The 22,896-nt window shown below is 37.7% G+C and overlaps 2 protein-coding genes across 4 annotated transcripts in view; one reads left to right on the top strand and one right to left on the bottom strand.

Moving 5' to 3' along the window:
- The window catches only part of LOC145462958 (thrombospondin-2-like), a 40,817-nt gene that overhangs the window by 5,011 nt on the left and 12,910 nt on the right, over positions 1–22,896 (top strand). The window contains exons 2-19 of one of the 2 annotated variants that reach the window (XM_081446639.1): positions 238–412; positions 1,075–1,346; positions 2,192–2,371; positions 2,966–3,104; positions 3,693–4,387; positions 4,915–5,022; positions 6,163–6,237; positions 6,622–6,767; positions 7,552–7,674; positions 8,659–8,761; positions 9,186–9,371; positions 10,129–10,254; positions 10,937–11,061; positions 12,445–12,655; positions 14,446–14,649; positions 20,979–21,067; positions 21,516–21,589; positions 22,226–22,362. In XM_081446639.1, the coding sequence (XP_081302765.1) occupies positions 238–412; positions 1,075–1,346; positions 2,192–2,371; positions 2,966–3,104; positions 3,693–4,387; positions 4,915–5,022; positions 6,163–6,237; positions 6,622–6,767; positions 7,552–7,674; positions 8,659–8,761; positions 9,186–9,371; positions 10,129–10,254; positions 10,937–11,061; positions 12,445–12,655; positions 14,446–14,649; positions 20,979–21,067; positions 21,516–21,589; positions 22,226–22,362 (3,168 nt within the window). The remainder of the gene's footprint in view (positions 1–237; positions 413–1,074; positions 1,347–2,191; positions 2,372–2,965; positions 3,105–3,692; positions 4,388–4,914; positions 5,023–6,162; positions 6,238–6,621; positions 6,768–7,551; positions 7,675–8,658; positions 8,762–9,185; positions 9,372–10,128; positions 10,255–10,936; positions 11,062–12,444; positions 12,656–14,445; positions 14,650–20,978; positions 21,068–21,515; positions 21,590–22,225; positions 22,363–22,896) is intronic. The other variant, XM_081446640.1, reaches the window with a different exon arrangement.
- Positions 15,712–20,312, bottom strand: LOC145462972 (uncharacterized). Of its 2 annotated transcripts, XM_081446661.1 has the most exons (4): positions 20,307–20,312; positions 18,471–18,658; positions 17,711–17,914; positions 15,712–16,355 (listed from the first exon to the last, which is right to left on the bottom strand). In XM_081446661.1, the coding sequence occupies exons 2-4, from the start codon at positions 18,649–18,651 to the stop codon at positions 15,964–15,966; spliced, it is 777 nt and encodes a 258-aa protein (XP_081302787.1). In that variant the 5' UTR covers positions 18,652–18,658; positions 20,307–20,312; the 3' UTR covers positions 15,712–15,963. The 2 variants fall into 2 exon arrangements, with proteins under 2 accessions (XP_081302787.1, XP_081302786.1); XM_081446660.1 differs by lacking the exon at positions 20,307–20,312 and having other exon boundaries at positions 18,471–18,687.

Below are 22,896 nucleotides of genomic sequence, written 5' to 3'. Positions count from 1 at the left end.
GGTCAAATAGGGAAGGGAAAAGGTTATTTCAGGTGTCTCACCCCCTCCCCCCCCCCCCCGGCCCTCTGTACCAACCCTCTTAAACAGTCAAGCATCCAGTTACAATCCAAGATGGCAGCATTGAAAACCTTTTTTGAGTGTTCTGTTCCAAAATACCACCTGTACTGTAGGCTAATATGAACTCAATTTATTATCACCTGTGTTTTAAAATGTGTCCATAACCTTTTGATTTCCCAGGATGCATTCACCAAAAGTGATTCTCAACAGGATCTGTTGCCTGATGACTTTGAGGTTTCAGTTTGTGACAAGGAAGAAGAGAAGCAAAGAAGGAGGAGGCTCTTCTTCATTCTTCTGGTAGCTGCTATAACTACAGGCCTTCTAGTGCTGGTTGCAACTCTCCCTTTCTTACTCGGTAGGTTATCAGTGGTGGATATTGATTCCTAACAGATTAGTGATGTAATGTTATATTTTTGATTGAGGTGGTTTGAGGAAAAATTCCTTTTTTAGGATCAGGTCGGCAACCACGCAAGAATTTTCTCAATTTGTTCCATGCCTGTTTTGTGAGGCTTGCTTTGCATGATATTTTTTTGGGGCTATTGCTTAACCGCCCTAGTTTTGTTCTTTCGTTCCCTGCCTTTGACTTTAGTTAATTTCAGCGTATATCACAAACATCCCTTGAGTGGAGAAAGAATTGACAACATCAAGAGAGATGTCTCTTATAAGTTTTCCTAGCCTGGCTTGTGTTGTATCTGTAGCTGGAACTTTGACAGTATCTTTTATAGTAAATGGTTTGAACCCAGGAGTATCAATAGTTTGTATAGTGTGATCGTCTGGGTGAGGGTATAAAGTAACCCACCAATGACTGATGACAAACTTTACACGAGTCTTTCAACAGACCAGACTGGTAACATCATTGACTGACAAACACTATTCACTTGACTCTGAAGATGACATCCGCTCAGGTTGTCGAAATGTCAGTCACCAACAACAGTTCTTTTCAGAACTACCCTCACCTGGACGATCACATTACACGAACTAGTATTTTTTATGTTTGTTTATTTTGTTTACCTGTAGGAGGTAAATCTGCAGACTTGGATTCGGAAGATGCTGGAGAGACAGAGAAAGTTACCGGGGAAAAGCTGAAATGTGGATACTTGAATCATTCAATGCCAGACGGTCACCTGGTTTGTACTGGAGAAGATATCAACTCGACATGCTGGACTGTGTGCATTGAGGGCTATGAAAAAGAAAATGCACTAATTGGAAATTTTAAATGTGTAGAAAATGGAGAATGGAATGGAGAGAGGACAATGTGCATTAGAAAAGATTGTGGATCTCTTGATCAGGTTGTAAAGACCTTTAGTTAGAAATATGAAATTCGGAAAAAAAATTACTGACAGTAGTGTGAAATTTTACCATTAAATGTTCAGTCTAAAACTCTGTAAAAAGGTCAACAAATTGTGTGGCATGTATTCATTGAACTAAATTAACTGAGGAACTAACAGATCAAACAAAAAGAAGGGTTCAACAGTCAATACAAACAGGAGTAGTTTTGGACACAATATGAAATTTCAAGTGAATTTGATAATATTAAATTGTGTTCACACATTCTATTAAACATTGCTACGTACTGTTTCATGTATCTTTGCCAAAACAAAAACCTCTTTCTGTATAAGCCAATGAACTATTCAATAACATGTAACAGTGTTTGGTTCTGTGAGGTTGTGTTTGGGTGAAATAGTTTGGGATGAAATATTAGTCTAGGAGTTTGGGAAGCTCACAAGAGAGGAGTTTTAGAGTTGCTCAAGAGGTGGTACAGTGAGGAATCTTCTGTGAATAATCAACACAACACAATACTTATTTATTTCTACAAAACAGCAGTCATTTGAATTAGTGGTGTACTGGACATGTAAAAACTGCTAATAAAATTAAAATCGACTTCATTTGATTATCACAACCTACTCGCAGGAAACCAGCATTAAGAATGGGTAATTATTATTAGGAGAATAAATTCTAGGTGTTTTGTTAATGGCTGAGCACTAGACAGTGTGACTGGTTGGCAATATGATTAATATGTCCAACACCTGTTTTATAAAGTCACCCAATTCAAAAGTTCTTTTCCACCTGTGAAATTAGTTACCTTCTGGATGAAACCCCTGGGATCCAAAGTTAACCTGATATTTTTCTCTAGGTACCAAATTCATCACAGGAATGTACAAGCACAAACTACAGAGACACATGTGAGGTGAATTGTTTTGAGGGATATGAAAAGAACAATGCATCAAGTGGAAGTTATGCTTGTGAGGCTGATGGCAAATGGTACGGAGAGAAAACAGTTTGCATTCCTAAAGACTGTGGAGCTCCACTTCAGGTAAAATTGCATAATATTGTTTGTGAGATAGCTGAGGGGATTTAGGCTCCATTATGAGGTCCAATTCAAGACTTGAGTGCAAAAACCATGCATACCCTATTTATGACCAAAGTGGGCAAAATCACCAAAATCAATACCCTATTTATGACCAAAACGTCTGAAAAACACTACTCTTTGGGGCTACACATACCTATAGAGTCCATATAAGGGAGTACCCCCCCCCCCCTCATCGGTTTATGTACGATGTTCAGCAGATAAGGAAACCATTTTATTTACCAATTTACCTCATTCACATATCTACAGTAGGCACACAAGGATGCAGCTGTATCCCTTCTCGGTTTCACTTTTATTAGTAGTCCCTTTAAACACTTCCGTGAATTAGCTGCCATGCACATCTATTTGAGACATTTTAAGGCCCATTAATATAACTAAATGACATTTGGTTCTAAAATATCTTGCTCTGTAAAAAAATGAGATGTTGAATTTTATGTGTCCTACATATAGTATTTAATCAGTGATTTGTGTCAAATTTTGTGCTTTTTTCGTGCCAGCTTGAGTCACTTGCAATAAAATTGTTTCAATTTCTCTTTTCAGATGCCATTTATGGAATTGCACAACTGCACAGGCACAAAATACAAAGATACTTGTGAAGTGAGGTGTGATGAACACTTTAATAAAACTATCTCTAGTGTACAGTGTGGATCAGATGGCAAGTGGACAAATCTCATTGGAGGTGTGTTTTTTTTTATTGCTTTAAAGAGTACATCATTTGTGATGATTGTCTGTGTAAATTTGATTGGTTTAAGTATTCAATGCAAATTTCACAGTCGTTTAACAATATCAAATAAGGATTATCTTTACTACAGTGCCATAAAGTCCTGTGGTGCAGCTCAGACCCCCATGGAACACTGCATTTCAATTAGTCTATCTGTTGTTTTCTTTGTGGCACTGAAATACTGACAGTTTTGAAAGTATTGGCATACTAATTATCTGGACAGCTCATTGTCAACCAGTCGTGCAAATACAGAATAGTGGCTGATTGTGGCTTCAGGAATAGCTTTATGGTACTGTAGCTTTTAGTGAGACTTCTAAATTCCCAGTTTGTTCCTCTAAAACTGATAAAAGATGATGGTTTTTGCCCTTTCAACATGAGAATCCTCTCTCAGGCTAGAGTCACACAAGGGAAGTTAAATTGGTGATCAGCAGATGATATCTCTTGAATCATGACTGTTCTCGCCTGAACAATCATCTAGATGAAACAGAGAGTGACAAAAAGCGATGCTCCACTTCTGAAATTATTTCCTTCTATTTTTTGTTTCAGTTTGTTTCATAAGTGATATCTGTACTATTTGCAACAAAGAGAATGGTTCCTGTGTTCAGCTACCAAACAGCCTGCAGTATTTCTGTCAGTGCAATTTGGGATATGGAGGTAATGGCCGGCACTGTCAACAAGATTCCGATCTGGATGGCTTTCCTGATGTCCTTTTGTCTTGTCCTGAAAAACATTGCAATGTCGACAACTGTCTGTCAATGCCTAACAGTGGGCAAGAAAACAATGATGGAGACCATCTTGGTGACGTGTGCGATGTTGATGATGACAATGACAATGTTACAGATGCTGTTGACAACTGCCAGTTTAATGCCAATCCACTGCAAGAAGACAAAGATAAAGACACCATTGGTGATGCATGTGATAACTGCATCGATATTTTCAATTTAGACCAGGCAGACAGTGATGGTGATGGTGTTGGCAATGCTTGTGAGAATGGAGATCTGGACAATGATGGTGTAGACAAGGGGGACAATTGCCCTCTGGTGCCAAACCCAGGTCAGGAAGACACTGATGGTGATGGTGTGGGTGATGCATGTGATAACTGTGTCAGCGTGTCTAACACTCACCAGAATGATACAGATGAGAATCTTATTGGTGATGCATGCGATGAAAAATCAGATGAAGATCATGATGGCATAAGTGATAGTGAAGACAGCTGTATAGCTGTTCCTAATGGTGACCAGGTGAGCATAAACACATTCATGGAGTCTCCTGTACGGTTCTGCATATTATCTGTGAAGTACCCAGTTTATGAACTGGCTTATCCAGGGGTTTCATTGCATGGGGAGGGCAACTGGTTTTTTTCAGGCAGGCAAAATGCCTAGAACAGAACTTCTTTATAAGAAAAACCTTCCTCTAGATGTTCAAACCAGGTGGGAAAAATCATCATCACAGCTGGTCATTTGCTAGGTCCCTGGCCCTCAATGAACCCCTGACCTTTCAGCCAGTTAACCAGGAAGATTCCCAACTATCCAGTTTGTCAACTTGATTGGCAGGTCGGTCGGTCGGTCGGTCAGTCGGTCGGTCGGTCGGTCGGTTGGTGAGTCTATTCATTTTTAATATGCCTTCAAACACTGGCTGTCCAGAGGACCCCCACACATTCCTCCATTACTTACAAACCTTGTTGGCATTATTACAGGACATAACTGTTAATGAATTGTGATGCTTTAATTTATTGACTGTATCTTAAGTCTACTATTGACATTTACAGCTGAATGGAGATAATGATGAACTTGGAGATGACTGTGATGATGATAAAGATGGAGATAGTGTTTTGAACATAAATGACAACTGTCCCCTTGTTCCTAATCCAGATCAAGTAAGCATGACTTTAACTCTTTTTTTATTTGTTTGTTCCATTGGTGAGAAAATTGTTAATAAACAACTAAAGTATCAGCAGAACAAAAGGTAAAGGTAAAATCTGCATATGAGCCAAGTGGCCCACCAGGCCGGAGCATTTTCCAGTTTCTGTAGCATGAAGCGACTAGGAGTATTTCTACTCTCCCCTGGATGGGATGCTAGTCCATCGCAGGGTTACCCCCAGCATTATGTTCACTAGTACCCATTTATACACCTGGGTGGAGAGAGGCACTGTGAGAGTAAAGTGTCTTGCCCAAGAACACAACACAATGTCCCCGGCCAGGGCTCGAACCCGGAGACGAGCGCACCAATCATGAGGCCACCGAACCTCCCTAGCAGAACAAAGGTAAATTGCAATTCTGGGTAATTTATTTTGACTTTCGCTAACTATCACTCTGTATGTTATAGAACCTATTGTAAATAAACGGAATGGACAGAAGTTCCTTCTTTGTTACTTTGACACCGTGTTTATCACTTGCTTCTCCTGGAGTTTATGTAATGGCTGACTACTGAGATGTTTTTGCGAATACATGGGGGTTGCGTGGATTCAAAAATGAAGAACTTGTTAGGAGTTTTAAGGATAGAGAAAAGGGAACTAAAAAAGGTGTAATTGAGGAGGACTAAGAAGAAACATGGATTTATTAGGAATTGGAAATGATGATTAAAGGAAAGTGAAAACCAGTGTGGGAGAACTTTGTCCTCTACAGTTTCCCTCCTCCTTTTATCATCTCCCTGGTTGGCCCAGGAGTCTACTCAGGAGAAAGCTAGCTTATTTAATTATGTGCATTAGTGAAGATATAAATACTCCTTTCAGTCTCAAGCTCTGCATCAAAATGAAGAAACTACAAAGAACATTCCCTCTTAAACTGAATTGGTAGACCTTTTCTATTACATCTGCAAGTAACAGCATAATGCCATTTAGAGCCTTTTTATAATTATTTATAATTTTTGATAATTATTTTAGTTATTTATAATATGATATTTACAATGAATTATTTCTCTGAGGCAAGTACCAGAAGTAGGATAAAAGAAACTAATTATCATGAGGGTCTATTTTGTTAACTAAATCGCCATGTAAATGCCACATTTTCCCTCAAAGGCAGACCATGATGGTGACGGTGTTGGCGATGTCTGTGTTGGTGACACTGATGGTGACTCTGTGTTGGATTATCAGGTATTAACTTACAGGGCATAAGTTAATATTTATTTTAATAGTTAATAATAATTATAGAATTATTTTATTATTACTTTGTCTGTGAACATCAACAAGTATGGAAGTGACATTTTTTTAGTATCAGTTGATACAACATTATAGTTGATGTCGTGGACTTTTCAAGTTGCCCTGGGCTTGGTCTCCATGGACTTTAGGGCTTTAGGATGAATATTTGCTTGAGTGTGCTCCAATTATCAAGAAGATCTTTGAGCTCCAGGCCCCACATCGAGCTAGCAAAGAATAAAACTTTTGTAGCCCCCCACTCCAAAACGTTGACTGATTGAATGCCTTTAATTAGCTGTTACAAGTGAATGCCAATGATTTATTATTTTTCTTTTTTTGCAGGATGATTATCCAGTCAACAAGTTTTTAATCAACACTAACTTCAGTACTTATCAGGAAGTGATTTTAGATAGCGTAGGAAAAGTTCAGAAGCCTCCAAAGTGGATGGTCTATGACAATGGCCGAGAAATTGTGCAAACTGCAAATGGGTATTACACCTGTTGGCATTATTGATTAACCTATTTACTTTTGCACATTATAATCATTGCTTTGTTTGTGGATTTGAAGTTTGCTTGTGGATCAAGTCACGTACTGCACCTTGTGTGGCAATGTGAAATACTTTTAAAGTTAGATAGAGGACTGACCAGTGGAGTGTTGAATCAGTATGATAAAGTAAAACAATAAATGAAATCTTTATTTATCAACTGAATCGTTCTCACATTACACTACTCTACCATGGAACCTTAACAAATTACAAAAGATCATGGTAACACTTATTTAACATAAAGACCAAAATTACAATACACACTACATATTACATGGTACTATAAGTATTGAAGTAGAGAATGTAAGTTGTACATTAGGAACTTATATATATATTACAAGAAATGAAATAGAAAGTCACAGATAAAACACCTGTTCCCACATAAGAAAGTGACCAGGAACATTGCCACTACCCCTGATAAGATGCCACTCCACCAACTCTTACCATATATGTGGGCACCCACTTTGTAATTCAAATTCTTGCTAAAAGAATAAATAGGTGCTGGTAAATTTTTAGGAGAAACAAGACAAACCTTCTGGGAGGACTCGACTTGCCATGGAATAGCATGCCACCCAGGAGGACTTGAGAAATTTTAGGTTAAGTCACTGGCCTGCTAAGCTTGTTTTCAACAACATCTTCACATTGGAAATCTTAATTAAAAGTGTTATACCTTGTGTTCAATAGATCTTCATGTCATGAATGAAATGAACCATTCCCTTGTTCATTAGGAACCCAGGCCTTTTGTTGAGCTACGCAAGATTTGGACACGTGGACTACAGTGGAACGTTCTTTATAGCTGACAGATCAGATGATGACATTGCAGGCATTGTCTTTGGCTACCAGAGTAACAGGTCAGAGAGACATTTTAATTGGCATCATGTAGCAGAAAGAGAGATGTGCAAATCTGATTACCAAATGAAATCTGAGTGTTCTGAGTCAAATCTGACCGAGTCCAGTCAAATGCCTAATTAAGTTGTTGCTAATTAATCCCAACTTCAACAAGTAGTTTTTAGCACTGATGAGCAGGATTGAATTTACTGCCTAGAGGTAACAACAGCTATTCCACTCTGAAAGTCCCCTTATGGCTCTGGGAGTGATGTATGCAGATCAGAGAGTTCACATTTGATTTTGAGTTAATATTTTTTTGGTTTAGGAGAGACTCAATTCCGATGATAGTAGACATTTTGTGAAAGAAATAGATATTCAGGAGCTTCTAGTATGAGCATGGACACTGATTTTAATGGCAGAATTATTTGAACATACATCTGTCAGCCTCGTCCTTAAAGCCTGATTGTGCATTTTCAGTCAGTGGTGACCAAGCACCCTGCACTCTGGGCTAAATAACAGAACCAGAACCAGAACATCCTGTTTCCAGTTTGATTGTGTTTGTGCATCTAAGTTTGATAATGGCTTCTGAATTGGCAGAGAGATAGCAGCGGCTGTGATTAATTCTGGCCGCCTTATGATTTCACCCAGAGCAGGGCTGTCATTAAGTTTTGATTCACCTGTAGGGCCTTGATCTTCACACCCGGAATGACTTTGTTACGTTATGGGTGAATTGCATCAACTACAGCCAAGCTCACCCATAACAACAAGGGGCCATCAGGCATGCTCAGATGTAACAGGTGCTATGGGTATGGCCTTTATTGACCAAAAAAAAAAATGCAGAGGTCCTGATGATCGCTGCTTCAAGACCAAATACATTGCAAACTCTGCAAACAAGATTAAACATGCAAATTATGCATGCTTTTATTTCTCATCAGGCATTTTTATGTGTGCTGTTGGTGTGAACAAGATTAAACATGCAAATTATGCGTGCTTTTATTTCTCATCAGGCATTTTTATGTGTGCTCTTGGAAGAAAAAGACCCAATCTTACAATCTGCAAATCAAGTTGCCCTATCCAAGATCTGTTGCAAGGCAAGGCATTAATCTCATGGTATGTTAATTCAGATGATTTCAAAGTATGTGGGAAGTATACTAGACTCAAGATTATATCATTCTTTGAAAAATTGTTACTGTTTGGATCCCAGTGAGTTTTTCTTTTTGTGTTTGAATAGGCAACTACTGTAAAAGACCACGTAGATAAGCTGCACTCCAACATGGAGGCTCAAAACTAAATAGAGGCAACAAAGTTTGAAGTTCCAATGAAGTTCTACTAGCAAACAAGTACAGTTTCAAAACACTGACACAGTGGTTGTTGGAGCTTTCACATGGATTAAGTCTTTAGATAGTGAAATTTCACTCGTCACCCCTTTTTCTTTTGAATTCACCATATTAAAACTTAAGATACTCTCTCGATGCTAAGATAATCACTTCAAAGTAAAGGTGACATTTTCTGACGCAACTGTTAAATCCTTTAGGCTATTGACTCCAGTACTGGCCCTGGTGAGAGCTTACGTGATGCCTTATGGGAGACTGGAAACACCATCAATCAGACGCATGTTCTGTGGTATGACCCTGTTCCTAAGTGGGCTCCAGGCGTGGCATATCACTGGAGACTTCAGCACAACCCGGACTCTGGAAGAATCCGTGTGCGTTGGTACGAAGTGAGTATCCATTAAATCAGCCATCTGGCTCCAATTTTCAGCATCAGCTGATAACATAATGTAGTTATGTACCCGTTATTGTAGATGCACGTCACCATGCTCCACTTTATACAGTGTTTTATTGCTTGATTTTTTGCTTGCTGGTATACAGTGCACATGATTTTTTAGGAAAATAAGTAAGATAAAAAATGATATAAATGAACAGGAACCAGCAGAAGTGTTAGATTTTCTGGAGAGAAGAAAATGAGAGAAACCAAATGTAACCTTTGGAGCAAGGAGGAATCCAACAACAGACTCAACCCGAATAACATCATGACACCAGGCCATGGTCCAGGGGCCCGTTTCTTGAAGGTCCCGAAAACTTTTTGCACCCGGAAAGCCGTAGCAAAATCTCAAACCCTCTGATTACAGCGCTGTTTTATTCATGTATTCTTAATGTGAACAGACGTTCTCTTCATACAAGAAGTTTCAAGTGTATACACCTCTCTGTTTTTAGATACAGATTAACTGAAAATGGCTTTGCAGGCCTGAAAAGTTTCTGGGGCTTTCGAGAAACGTGCCCCAGGAGTTAAACTTGAGCCACATTGGTGAGAGGTGAAGGCTTTCACCACTGTGTCATCATAGTAGTAGTAGTATTATAGTATTAAGAGACTAGTTGTATTGCTAGCTAACCATGAGGTCACAGTGCCTCTCATTTCAGCTGACCCATGCCACTCCTTACTAAAAGACGATGGTGACTCAATTGTTTTGACCACAGGGTAGACACCTGTTATCAGACTCAGGGAACATCGTAGACAAACGTTACAGAGGTGGCCGTCTTGGCATGTATGTCTTCTCGCAGAAAGATGTCTACTATTCAAAATTGTATGCAGGATCCCCTGAGGTAAGGATAACAGAGTCACATCTAGAATGTCTGTAACTATACATGCAGTATGATCTCAGATGTTTTTTGTCTAACTACACCAGTTTAGAGTTTTTGACCATACTTCAACAAACATAGCAGTCTAAATTAACATGATTCTAAATTAACCTAAGTTTGAATTGCTATCAGTGACATCTACTTGTGCTGTGATTCCTTTGTTGATAATAATTATTAAAAGAAACCAGGTGTTCCTTTTGACACCTTCATGTCAGTAAATTAAACCATCTCTAAATTGAGCCAACTTGAATGGGAACACCATGCCAAAGTAAGTGTTTGGTTCTACCACCATTGCCACCTCGACTGCTGCTGCTGCTGCCGCCACTGCTACTACCACTGCATCTGCCACAATGGTAGTGGTAGTGTTAAGTGGTAGTGCTTTTATAGCAGCTGTCATCATACCTGGAATCATGCTGATTTTTCTGATAAGAATGTCTTGTATTTAGCAACTTTAGCCTGCATTAGTTACTCAAGTACTGTTGAACCTGTCCTTATAAATTAAACCAAAATTTATATAAAATAATCTCTACCTTTAAGGACACTTGGTTCTCCCCTAAGGTGTCTCATATAAAAGAGGTTTGACATCCTTGCAGTAGTTATTTGTGTTACCATGGCCATTTATGATCTTTTTTTTAATATATAACAGATCAGGGATTATGCTCTAAGCTTCAATGGCACTAGTGATTATGCTGATATAGGAGCCCTTAGTGAGATCCTAGGAGAGTCCAGCAGCATCACTGTGGCTGCTTGGGTTTGGATAACAGGTGCAAAGTGAGTATTTACCTGACATCAACAGCCCAGCCCAGTTACCATAAACAATAAATTACAGTCTGTTCCTGTGCCTGGGGAGGACACCTATATGAAAAGTTTGGGGATGCTTGTCATCATGCTTAGGGGTATCGCTGACAAGCCTCTGGCCCCAACCTTTTCATGTGGGAATTCCCCTCCCAGGTTCCTTTGGAAAAGCTTGAAGGAGGCATGTTTGCAGTATATTTGCTTATTCCATCTTTGATGGTCCTGTAGGAGATTAGAACTTCTATTCAATACATGGGCCATTAAAATAATCTGCTTTGGTCTACTCCTTGAGTTCTTGCTTCTCATTGTGTTTGACAGAATGCAGTTCTAATGACGTTATGCATAGAATTTCGAGATCTGTGTATGTATCTATCTATTGGGAGACACCAATTTGCCCCCCCCCCCCCCAAAAAAGATTCTTCACGTGCAAATGATGTCATCTCCATGTTTATCCATGTGCCCTTCTTTTGAATGTTGTGCAATGTTGCGAACTTTTGAGTGTCGTGGCAGCTTATTGTAGACTGTAGCGGATACTGAAGTTGGTTATTTTTAAGTTTCAAGTCAGTGTTAATGGCATTTGAAAACCTTGCAGACATGTCTTCACGAAATGTGTACAACTTTTTGTACAAACACAAAGCTGTAGTTTGGCTGCGTGTTGTGTACCCTCTTCTCTTCGACAAAAACCAACACTGCAGCTTCTGCTGAATAAATCAAAGGAGGAAATGTGTAGTTTTACTTTGCTCGCCTAGATATCTGTGCAAAAAATGTAGCTTAATGTGCAACATAAATCCAACAAAAGTATTTACATAGGAAAAGGGTTCAACTCCCAATGGATTGCTCTGGCACACCAACATGCCCTCCGTTTCAAAAAGAAAGGATACAGGGTTAAGCTTCTTTGGTCTACTGGAGTAATCTTGGAAGTATCAACATTTTCAATAAAATTGGATTTAACTACTAGAGTTCTATCTCTTATTACACTATTCCCTAACTGTGTGCAATTGCTAACAAAATGGGGCCTCTTTTTGAGTTTTCAAAGTCTCAGTGAAGAAAATTTAGGTAAAGTTTAACCAGCAGATTTGTCCTAAATGATTAGATTATTCACTCTTGACTTCCATGTGTGATAGTAGACTCTGGCTGCACCCTGAGGCACCTAACTTGCAATAGAAATCTCGAGCCCATATCTAATATTTTATTTTTAAGCGTAGCATGGTTTCTGAGAATTTGTTTTAAACCAGCTCCTGTTTCTAGGAGACATTTAGAACATTTTACACGGGTGTCTGGTGATACAGTTTTGACTGTAACTAGTGTTATCCACTAATTAGAACTAAATTAAAACTGCCACTCTGTAATCTCTTACAGTGGAAAGATCACTTGTGATTTGGCTCCAATCGACTTTGGTAGTGGGGCCCCTGATTTGGGAATTCTAATGCAGTCTAAAGATGATGACAAGGACTGGAAAACAACTAACAAAAATACTCCAACTGGATCCACTGGACCTACAGTTGACCATTCAACGGGCAAAGGGTATTATGGATATTTGGAAACATCAGGAATAGCCATAGGAAGTAGGGTATGTCTTTTTGTTTAAGGCAAGGCGTGATTTTGCAGCTCTCAAATCACTACATTGATGAGTGCCTTCCCATTACAGTTAATGTCTGACTAGCAGCATTTAGATATAGCTTTTCTGTACAATTTGTCAGTACCTGTTGTAGTGGCCTCATGGCTAGTACACTTGCTTCTGGATCAAGGGGTTTGGGTTTGAACCCTGGCTGGGGACATTATGCTGTGTTCTTAACTCCCACAGTGCCTCTCTCCACCCAGGTGTCTAAATGGGTACCGTGAAATTTAATGCTGGGGGTAACCCTGCGATGGACTAGCATCCCATCCGCCCGGCAGGGGGGGGGGGGGAGGGGTACTCCCTTATACGGGCTGTATAGGTATGTGTGGTCCCAAAGGGTATCATATGGTCATAAATATGGCATTGATTTTAGCTGATTTTGGCCATTTTGGTCATAAATAGGGTCAAAAATGGTTTTTGCACTCTAGCCTTGATATGGGTATGTTTTTAAGAAGAAGCCACTTTTTCATCATTATCGAAAAGAAAATCAACAAAAGCCCTTCACAAATTATGTTTACAGTAATTTAACATTGGTCTGAACTGGGGAACTAATTTTAACTCAGGACTGAAACAGGGTTTTGATTTTAGGGTCAGGTCATAAATAGGGTTTCGAATTTCTGGTCAGGTCATAAATAGGGTAGGGAATATCGCAGATTTTGGTCATAATAGGGTAAGGGTTTTGGGAGGCAGGCCGTACACCCCCACCCAATTTATCTGGGAGTCCCCCCCCCCCCCCCCCCGGGCCCATCCAGCAGGGGAGTAGAAATATTCTTAGTCGCTTCATGCTATAGAAACCAGAGATGATGGGCCACTTGGCTTGTATTCAGACTTAACCTTGTCAGTAACTAAACCACAGCAATGACAATTTTTGTTAATACTTGATCATGAGACTGACCCATTTTTATACTCCTGTGTGGAGAGATGCAGTCATACATGCCAGAGTGAAGTGTTTTGCCCGTGAACATAAGGAAAAGGAATTTTCTCTCCTGTTAATCTCTAAAAATTTAAGTGGGCCACTCAATGCCTCATAAATATTGGAAAATTAAGGTTATGTTCTGGTTTCTAGATCATCCTGAAGATACTGTACAAACTGCAACAAACAAAAATTATTTACCTTTGTTTGCGACTGTATTCATGCAATATTTTTGCATTAAGGCTGTTAGGTTACATTTTGTATTTATTTTATGCCTGCCAAAGTTTCCTCTCCAAGCAGTTTTCTAGGCCACCTCTTTCAGTATTTGTCTTGTGCAGAAATAAATTTTAGACGGCAAGTACTGCTTACTATCTTTGTTCTAATAATGAACAAATGACACTTTATTTCAATAGGTTGTATTATTATCCAGCTATAACGAATACCGTCCAAATAACTGTACAAATATACAGCAATATTGTACTGTAGAAAACCTGTTTGTCATATTTGTACAGTAGAAAACCTGTTTGCCGTACAGGTTGGCGAGCGCACACAAAACTGTCACACTCTCCCTCTTTCATTAATAAATCTATTTACTACAGCAGTTGGACTAAATAAATACTCGTTTGTATTTTGACGAGCCCCATGGGCTCGTCAAAATACAGCACAACTCGTAAAAATATACAGCGATACTACACACCAAAACATCTAATAAGATATATTTATTACAGTCGAAGACCGTAGTCTCTCTTATAATATAAAGGAATTTATGGAAGGTACTGGCAATAAATATTATTTCATTGATGACGCATTCGTTATTTTTCGTTGCCAGGCATCATTTGAGACACCCTGGTTCACTGCTGGTCAAGGATGCAATATGAGTTTCTTTTACCATATGTCTGATCGTTCAAAAAAGAGTGATTCCATGGGAACCCTAAGTGTAGAGATAAAAACAGTAGATAAAACGTGGTTCATGGTATTCCAGAAGGCTGGAAATCAAGGCAACACATGGCATCAAGGAACTGTTGATCTCTCGGTAAGGATAATTTTTTCTTGTTGACAAATTGTTTTCATTAAGCCCACATAAGAAAATATGGGAGTACCTCCCCACTGGGATTCATCCTGTGACTTGTAAAATGAAAGAAAGAAAAATCGTTTAGTTCTCCACTCAGTCTGGTAGAAGTGTAGATAATGAGGACTAGTATTTGTGAAAGCCTGAAATTCTAGTAATTTCTTCAAGCTGCAACATGTTCTCGGAATATATAAACATTAACCTCCATTAATTTGGCGCAAAAATATGCTCAGATATTTGTCCGCAGACATTATCTGTTCTGAGAAGTGAACAGTTTTCTGAGAGCATAGCTCTTGGAAAACTGTGAACTTTGAGGAACAGATAATGACTAAGGACAAATATCCGAGCAGTCAAATGGAGGCTATTGTGTTCATCATCCTTCAAATATTTTTTGCACCAAGCGCAGTTTTGAAAATTGGGGATTACCCTTGGATATTCCCCACTTTTAGCTGGGGAGTATTCGGTCATGTGATGCATTTAGACCAATTGCATGCGAGCAAAAACATTTGATGGATTGTAATGGTAAATAGAATCTGCGTCAATAGTATGATTTCACTCACAGTACTTTCAATACCAGTTTCTGAGGGGGGTCAATCCCCCTGCTATTCTTAATTATAGTTGCCACAGAAATAAGTCTCTAAAATTCCCTCACTTGTGCCTGCAGATGGATATAAAGTTTCCATGACCGAATAAATGTCAAGTGACATATCGATATATAGCAGTCTGATGCTTTTCCTTCCATTTATTTCTGTGCAATAAGATTTCAATGAATCAATGCTATAACAGTTTCAATTTTACCATCTTGTCCTTCTTTCTTCAAAACATCAACTTTCCCTAACACAGAATAAAATTCCCAGACTTCCCTGAGTTATTATAAGCAACTAATTGGAAGTCTTTAAATAAATATGCACTGAAACCTAAAGAAAATACACTTTCTGACCTGATTTTTAGCATTCCCCTTAAAAAAGGCATAGGGTGATGGAGTATCATGATCAGGAATTTGGCATCATCCTTGTATTTTTTTTTGTGTATTGTGGCAAAAAAATATGGCAGTGATGTCTTCAGTTAATGAGTAACACACTTTACAGAGTGGACATTTAAACACAGGTGACTCTTTAATACAGACACCAAAAGGCCAGAGCTAAGTGCCAATATTATGGAGGTGCCGATGTTATAGAGGTAGAGAAAACATGAATTCTGGTTTCTTTGAGACCAGGCAAGAAAACTGTCTGTAATATGTTATCCAGTATTATGTGGGTGTCTGTAACCAATGCAATCTTATGCTGAACAAATAGACACAGGCAGTTTAAGGGCTTTCTTTATCCTGAACATGAATGTAATATGAAAGGTCAAATCACTGAGATCAGTTGTGGTCAGGTCCATGTAGCTGGTACATTCATTTGAAATTTCCTCTGGAACATGGCAGTCTCTGAGTTTAATACCAAGCACTGTCTTTCCTTCAATGGCATCAAGAATCTGAAGGCAGAAAGGCTCATCAAACAGCTCTGGTGTGAGAATAAGGATCATCCTTGAAGCATTTGTTGGTGCCTGTCTAGATCTGTTGGTGGTGACATTATATCTGTTTGCTTCCAGCATTCCAGTTAGCCATTGTTTTACCCATAGCTGATCCTTTTTGCTGTGATAGATGTGAACTTGGGAATCCTCAGGCACTACATTACAGGAAAATAGGTTGAAATTTATTGTACAAATAGGCAAATTCAATTTTGATAATAATTATTAAAATGAGTAGGCACACTTGAAAACAAGTGTAGTGGTCGAACAGAATGGCAACCAAAAGCAAATATGCCTTTTTTGCACTGGAATACAAACTAATTAATTCTGACTTCCAATTGAATACAACTGTCAATATTCGGGTCGATAATACAAATTAGTGAATAACTATGCTATTAAATCTAATTTCACGCGAAATTCTCACAACATAGACCCTTTTCATAAATGGCTGCCAATTATAAATTCTTTTGTAAGTATTGAAATTAGCCTGACTAACCTTGTTTTTGAGTTGCTAATTCAAAAGAATTTTTACTCCCAAACGAGTTTAGTGAGGCCAATTTAAATGCATACAAAAGAATTTTAAATTGGCAGCCATTTATGAAAAGGGTCTATTACCAGTCTCAATGTCAGAAGAATGTCTTTTGTCCTTATTATCAGTCACAAAGAACCAAGTAATTATGGTCTCTTATTTCATTGCTGTTAATCAATCATTTGTAAAATCCACACCCATCCCGCAAAAGGTGATTGGAAATCCTTAGGGACTGATGGGGGTATTCAAAGTAACATGTTTTGGAGGAAAATATGAAGCTAAAATGAAATTTCTAGAGGGGTGGGGGTTGAAACCAAGAACTCTTCTGTGAGGGCCGGGAGGTTATAGATGAATTTTCTCTGAATTTTCTTTCATTTAATTGCTGTCGTCATAACAATCATCACTGTTACTGTCATTGAAAGGTATTGTTGTTACTTTATTTTGTTCTGGAAAGAGATGAAAGACTGAGGTGAAAGACTGATGAGGGGTGAATTTCATAACCAGACAAATTTTGCAAAACATGGTTATTGTAAATCCTCAAATTAGCACCCCCCCTCAAATAAGTGCCCCCATCGAATAAGCATCCCCCCTATTGGCCGAAATGTAAAATAAGCGCCACCCCTCAAATAAGCACCCTCCTTCCCCCCATTTTGTGGACGAGTAATGAGACAACAAAGGATGTATAGTTTTCGTCTTGTAATATTAGATTTGTACATTGTTTCAGTTTGTGAGCATGTTAAGTGAACAGGTTGAAGATGTTAGGTACTAATGGTGCCACCATTTAAACTTTATGATCAGCTTTTTATGTCAATAAACAGCTTATATTGTTGTTTATGAGCAGATGATGCATTAAAAAATGATCATGTCAGGCCACGATTTGGGATAAATAAAATAAGTGCCCCCATGCATCTTCTCCTAAATTTGAAATAAGCGCCCCGGGAGCTAATTCGAGGATTTATGGTAAGAAAAATATAATGAGCTTACGTGTTTCTGGATCAATGGGTGGTTTGGGTATCTTCATCCTCAATGGATATCTTGCACTGCTACTGGGTGTCCAATGACGCAGGTCTGGCTGCCACTCATTCATGCCATTAAGTGTGTATACATCATTGTCCAGGAGCCATTGAAGATGTGCTGTTCTATATTTGACAGCTTTGTTGTCTCCTTGGGTTGAAAATTCATCAAATTCTACAACATGATTTATTCAATTATGGTTAATTCTGTATTCAGTGGTACCCTGTTAATACAGTCACTAACGGGCCATGGAAATTTGGCCATATGAATGGGGTGGCTCTATTAATAGGGTAGGGTCAGATTTCATGACTGGTCTAAACTTGAGTGAAGTCTTCACAGATACCTCACAATTGAACGTGTAACAACGGTTCATCAAGAAATGCAGATATAATTTAAAAAAAATTGAAACTTTAATCAGTACACACAATATCAACAGTGGAAAGGTGAACACAACTGGTTTGAGTGGCCGTATAAACGGGGTAAAATTATAAAGCATTATACAGGTTGGGATTTCAGAATGTGGCTGTTTGCTGTATTAATGGAGTGGCCGCATTAACAGGGTTTTGTTATACACAAATGTGCGTACATTTCACATTTGGCCACAATAAGGAGGTGACTGTAAGGCAGGGCTCCATTGTAGTTAAGGTTTATATGATTATGGGAATCATCAAGGGTGTTGGCAAAAAAATACCCGTAAAATTGACCAATCACAGCATTGAGAGATAATTACCTATACACTCTGCAGGGTATCCCCTTGAAGCAGGGCTCCTATTGGCCAGTTTTCTTTGCTTGTTTCGTTTCTCACTGCACCAGCTATCACAGTATGATGTCCTAGTGTAAGAGTTAATGTGTGCTGCAGATTTGTTACCAGAGACTTCACTATTTGAGTGACAATAGCTTCTTGAGGACATGATACAACTGACAAGAAAAAAAAATAAAAGATACATTTTTCATTTCTTTTAATTTCATTTAATTTTTGTAAATATTAGTTGAGGAGCTACTTCTGAATAGCATAATTATGATATTTTTTTTACTCCAAAAGTATTTGTTAGTTTTCAAATAATATTATCGCCAAATGCGTAAATTCTTGTCATGAACTTTAAAATTATATTAAATTAAAGAAAAATTTCTATGTATACCTTTGGATGGTCATAATTTACTGTTAAGTTTCCTTTGATATTATGTTGTTCCTTTTACATCATGTTGTTGTTCTTAAATTTTATGAAGGACCACTGACATAAAAACAGTATAGATTTGAAGGTAAAATTTTTTAAATGTTATGTATATCAATTTACAGAGTGTAAAGATCCAGCACATTTACATGGATATTTTGTAGTGTGTACTTTGAGGATAACAATTCAGTCAACTGATTATCAACAGATTATCAACAGAGCAATAACTTAGTTGAAGTATTCTGGTGAAGAAATACAATTCAAACAAAATATTTCTTGTATGCACTTACCTTAAACTCTACACCAACACTATTGTACTTGAGAATATTTGTTAGATTTTGTCACTATGGAAATTCACTTCATTTTTAATTTAAAAAAACTGGAAAAATTTTACATTTTTCTTATTGGTTAAACTTGTTAGAAGGGTTTTTAATATTGCAGTATTTCAACAGAAAATAATTTCTCCTAACTTTTCTGGTGTATTTTATGTTCTTTTAAAAAGAGAATCTAGGAATTTATCAGCTCACAGTTGGAGTAAGGGCTTAAGAATAGAAGCAGGTGTCAAATTTATTGTTTTCAATTTCAGTGATAAAATATTCATGTGTGGCGGAGCTTTACATCCTGGGTTAGTTACAAGGCTTTTATTTTCCTGGAAAAAATTATTGAAACTCACTGATAAGTTTAAGAATATCAAGATTTTGGTTATCCATACTTAATTCAAGTATTCTCATGAAAACTATTAATGACAGGACAAAGTTTTAAATTTATTTTTAGAGGTTTACGTGCTTGTTTATATGATTGCGTTACATAATTTCGTTCACAAAGAAAGTTTGAAATTCATAATTACATGTCTGTCAAACCCATGCCTATAAAAAGAATATAGTATGTAAACAAAAATTGATTAGCCCTAAACCCTATGGAAATTGCAAAATGAAAATATAAGCGCATACATAAAAATATATAATTTATATTATTTTATCTAAGAATTAGAATGCAGATCACATTCACCCTTTATTATGCAATAAGAACTTCTCAATATTTTCTTTATATTTATTAGCAAAATATAATTCTACCAGCAAATTCTAGTGCTAGAAGCTTAAACTGCTGTGAAACAGCCAGCTGTTAAGCCTATGAAAATAGTCTTGATAACCAGCTGTTGTTCAGGCAGAAAGGAGCCCATGGACTCAAGAGAGTGGCAGAAATCCAGCCTACCAGCTTAACTGATACATAATACCCACTGGTTTGATATAATATAATTTTGTAATTTTTATTATCTTATAAGTGTAAATAGCTTTTAATTTCTAACTTAGGATAGAGGGCCACTGGTTCATCAGTTTTTTACTGTTATGTGTTACCCTTTGTAAATAAAGTTGTTACTTACTTAACTTACTTACTTACTAATATACCCAATTATCTTTTTCTCGGCTCATGAGCAGGTGGAATTCAACAAATCCTGTAATCTGATTGGTTTTTGGAGCGGGTGGAATTTTCTCATCCGGACCGCCACAGTGGGTGGAATCCGTCAAGTTGATCTATTTTCGTGAATTAAAAAATAAGTAAATTTCAGTCGAGTTTAAAGTAGTTCGGTATAAATCTGTTTTTTAATACATCTTTCTTTGTCTAGTATCTGAGTTACTTGCTCGTTAACTCGTTAGATTTTTTACCATTGGTTTGTAGAGTCTGTAGACGGCGCGTAAGCCAGTTCAGTGACAAAGCTGCGTAAACAAGCCCACTTGTAAGCCAATCTACCGCAAGGAAAAAAGATAAACATGTTATTGTCCGGCTTAGGGTTGGTCCGTATAGTGAAAAACTGTGACCTCGGGCTTGAAAATGCTGCTCTCAGCCTGCCGCCTTGGGCAGCATTTTCAAGACCATGGTCACAGTTTTTCCCTATACGGACCTCCCAGCCGGCCAATAACATATATATGTTTTGTGACAGGTACCAGCATTTGGTATATATTATTCACATGCATGGTTCCTACATTAAATGTACATGATATAGCTAAATACAGATTAATACAGCAATTTCAAACATGCCTTTACCTTCCTTTCAAACTCTTTTTTAGGTTTACGAAGGACTTATTGCTGTACGATTTACCGCAGCCAAAGGAAGGGCACAACACAGTGATATTGCCTTGGACGACATAATGTTCAGGTAAGGTTGGTTAGATCAGTGACGCAGATGAGTTAGGGTAAGACTTCCTCAATAAAATGCCTCCATAATAGTACATCAGTGATTTTGCAATGAATGCTCCTATTCCAGTAATCACCTATTTTCATCACCACTTGTCTAATAAGCTGACCCCAATAATAGCAAATGCTCTCCCCACCCCACATTCCAATATTTGGTCCCATTGTTTCATGCCTGGTTTTGTTTTGAGCTAAAACAGATTGCACTAGAAGATCAGGGCTTGTAGTTTTACCATTTAAAAGAATTTTCCAAGAAAGAAAGATAAATAAATATAAAATAAGTGTTCTTAATCAAATTGTTAAGAAAACTTTGCTTTTTTTTAACTTGACCACCCCCTCACCCCTCCCCAGTTTGGCATCTCCCAAAGTTGACAATTCACAGTTTTGATCATCATTTAATTGTCGCTTTTTAGTGCAAGTTGTGGCTCTGAAAAAGGTTGTAGCAGTCCAAATGTTACTCCCATCTTTGGAACCAAAGAAGAAACAGGTATATGTTGCCACATATAACTGCTCTTTAACAACCTTACAAATGTCCTGACGACAAGATAAATTTTCCTGCTAAATCAGTGTTTGTTAGAAAAAAGGTGAAAAACCCTTACTTTTTTCTTGTGAAATGGAGAGATTTTTAGTGAGATAAACATATAGTGATGTTACTGTGGTATTTAAAGCGGTAGTGTCCTGTATTGCTAGTCTAAACATGTTCCAAATTGTTGATGTTATTTATCAAACACGAGAGACAGTGTTTCATCGGGATATCCAAACACTAAGTAGAAAGCTGAAAATACGATGCTCAGCAGAGTATTTGTGATAAAATTTGAGGTGTTTGGATAGCCGATGAAACACTGTCTCAAGTGTTTGATATATCTTCTCAATCGAAACAAAACTAAGGAATAAATGAAGCAGTAAAATCATTGAAATCTGTGCTAATTAAGACTGGGTATCCAAACCTCCTTCATGGTTGTGATTTACTTTGTTTTAACTTGATGAATTGTTAATGAGGTTGAGACGTTTTGTTGCAATATTCCATGAAAGGTTACTCTTGACAGTCATCAAGTGTTTCCTATATTTTGGGGGCTTTATTAATCCCATTAATATCTGAATGAAATTATTGTATCTTTCTTAGGCATACATTTGTCTGTGAGTGGAGGCAGTATTTTGGGAGGAGTGGATACAAATCATTCCATCAGAGGAAACTTGTCCTTTACTTACAACACTTGGACTCAAGTGGCGTTGCAGTATAACAATCAGACCAAACAACAAGTAAGTCCTCTTTCCATCCAGTAACATGAAGGGGTGGTGAATGGTAAATGCGAAACTTTGTGAGAAGGCGAGACTAGTATTTTTCTTTGCGAGCCGAGTTTTTACTTTTTAAATAAAGAGAATGAGACACTGTACAGACTCTAAGACATTCAGATATAAGTTCATTACAATCCAATAATTTGTGGGTTACAATAAGTTCATTACAATCCAATAATTTGTGGGTTACAATCATATCATTACAATCCAGTAATTTGTACCTTACAATAAGTTCATTACAATCCAATAATTTGTGGGTTACAATAAGTTCATTACAATCCAGGAATTTGTGGGTTACAATAAGTTCATTACAATCCAGTAATTTGTGGGTTACAATCATATCATTACAATCCAGTAATTTGTGGGTTACAATCAGTTCATTACAATCCAATAATTTGTGGGTTACAATAAGTTCATTACAATCCAGTAATTTGTGGGTTACAATAAGTTCATTACAATCCAGTAATTTGTGGGTTACAATCATATCATTACAATCCA

Source organism: Orbicella franksi, chromosome 12 (genome assembly GCF_964199315.1).
Source record: "Orbicella franksi chromosome 12, jaOrbFran1.1, whole genome shotgun sequence".
Classification (NCBI taxonomy): domain Eukaryota; kingdom Metazoa; phylum Cnidaria; class Anthozoa; order Scleractinia; family Merulinidae; genus Orbicella; species Orbicella franksi.
Note: the sequence above shows the minus strand (reverse complement) of the source record. Positions and strands in the feature narration are given on the sequence as shown.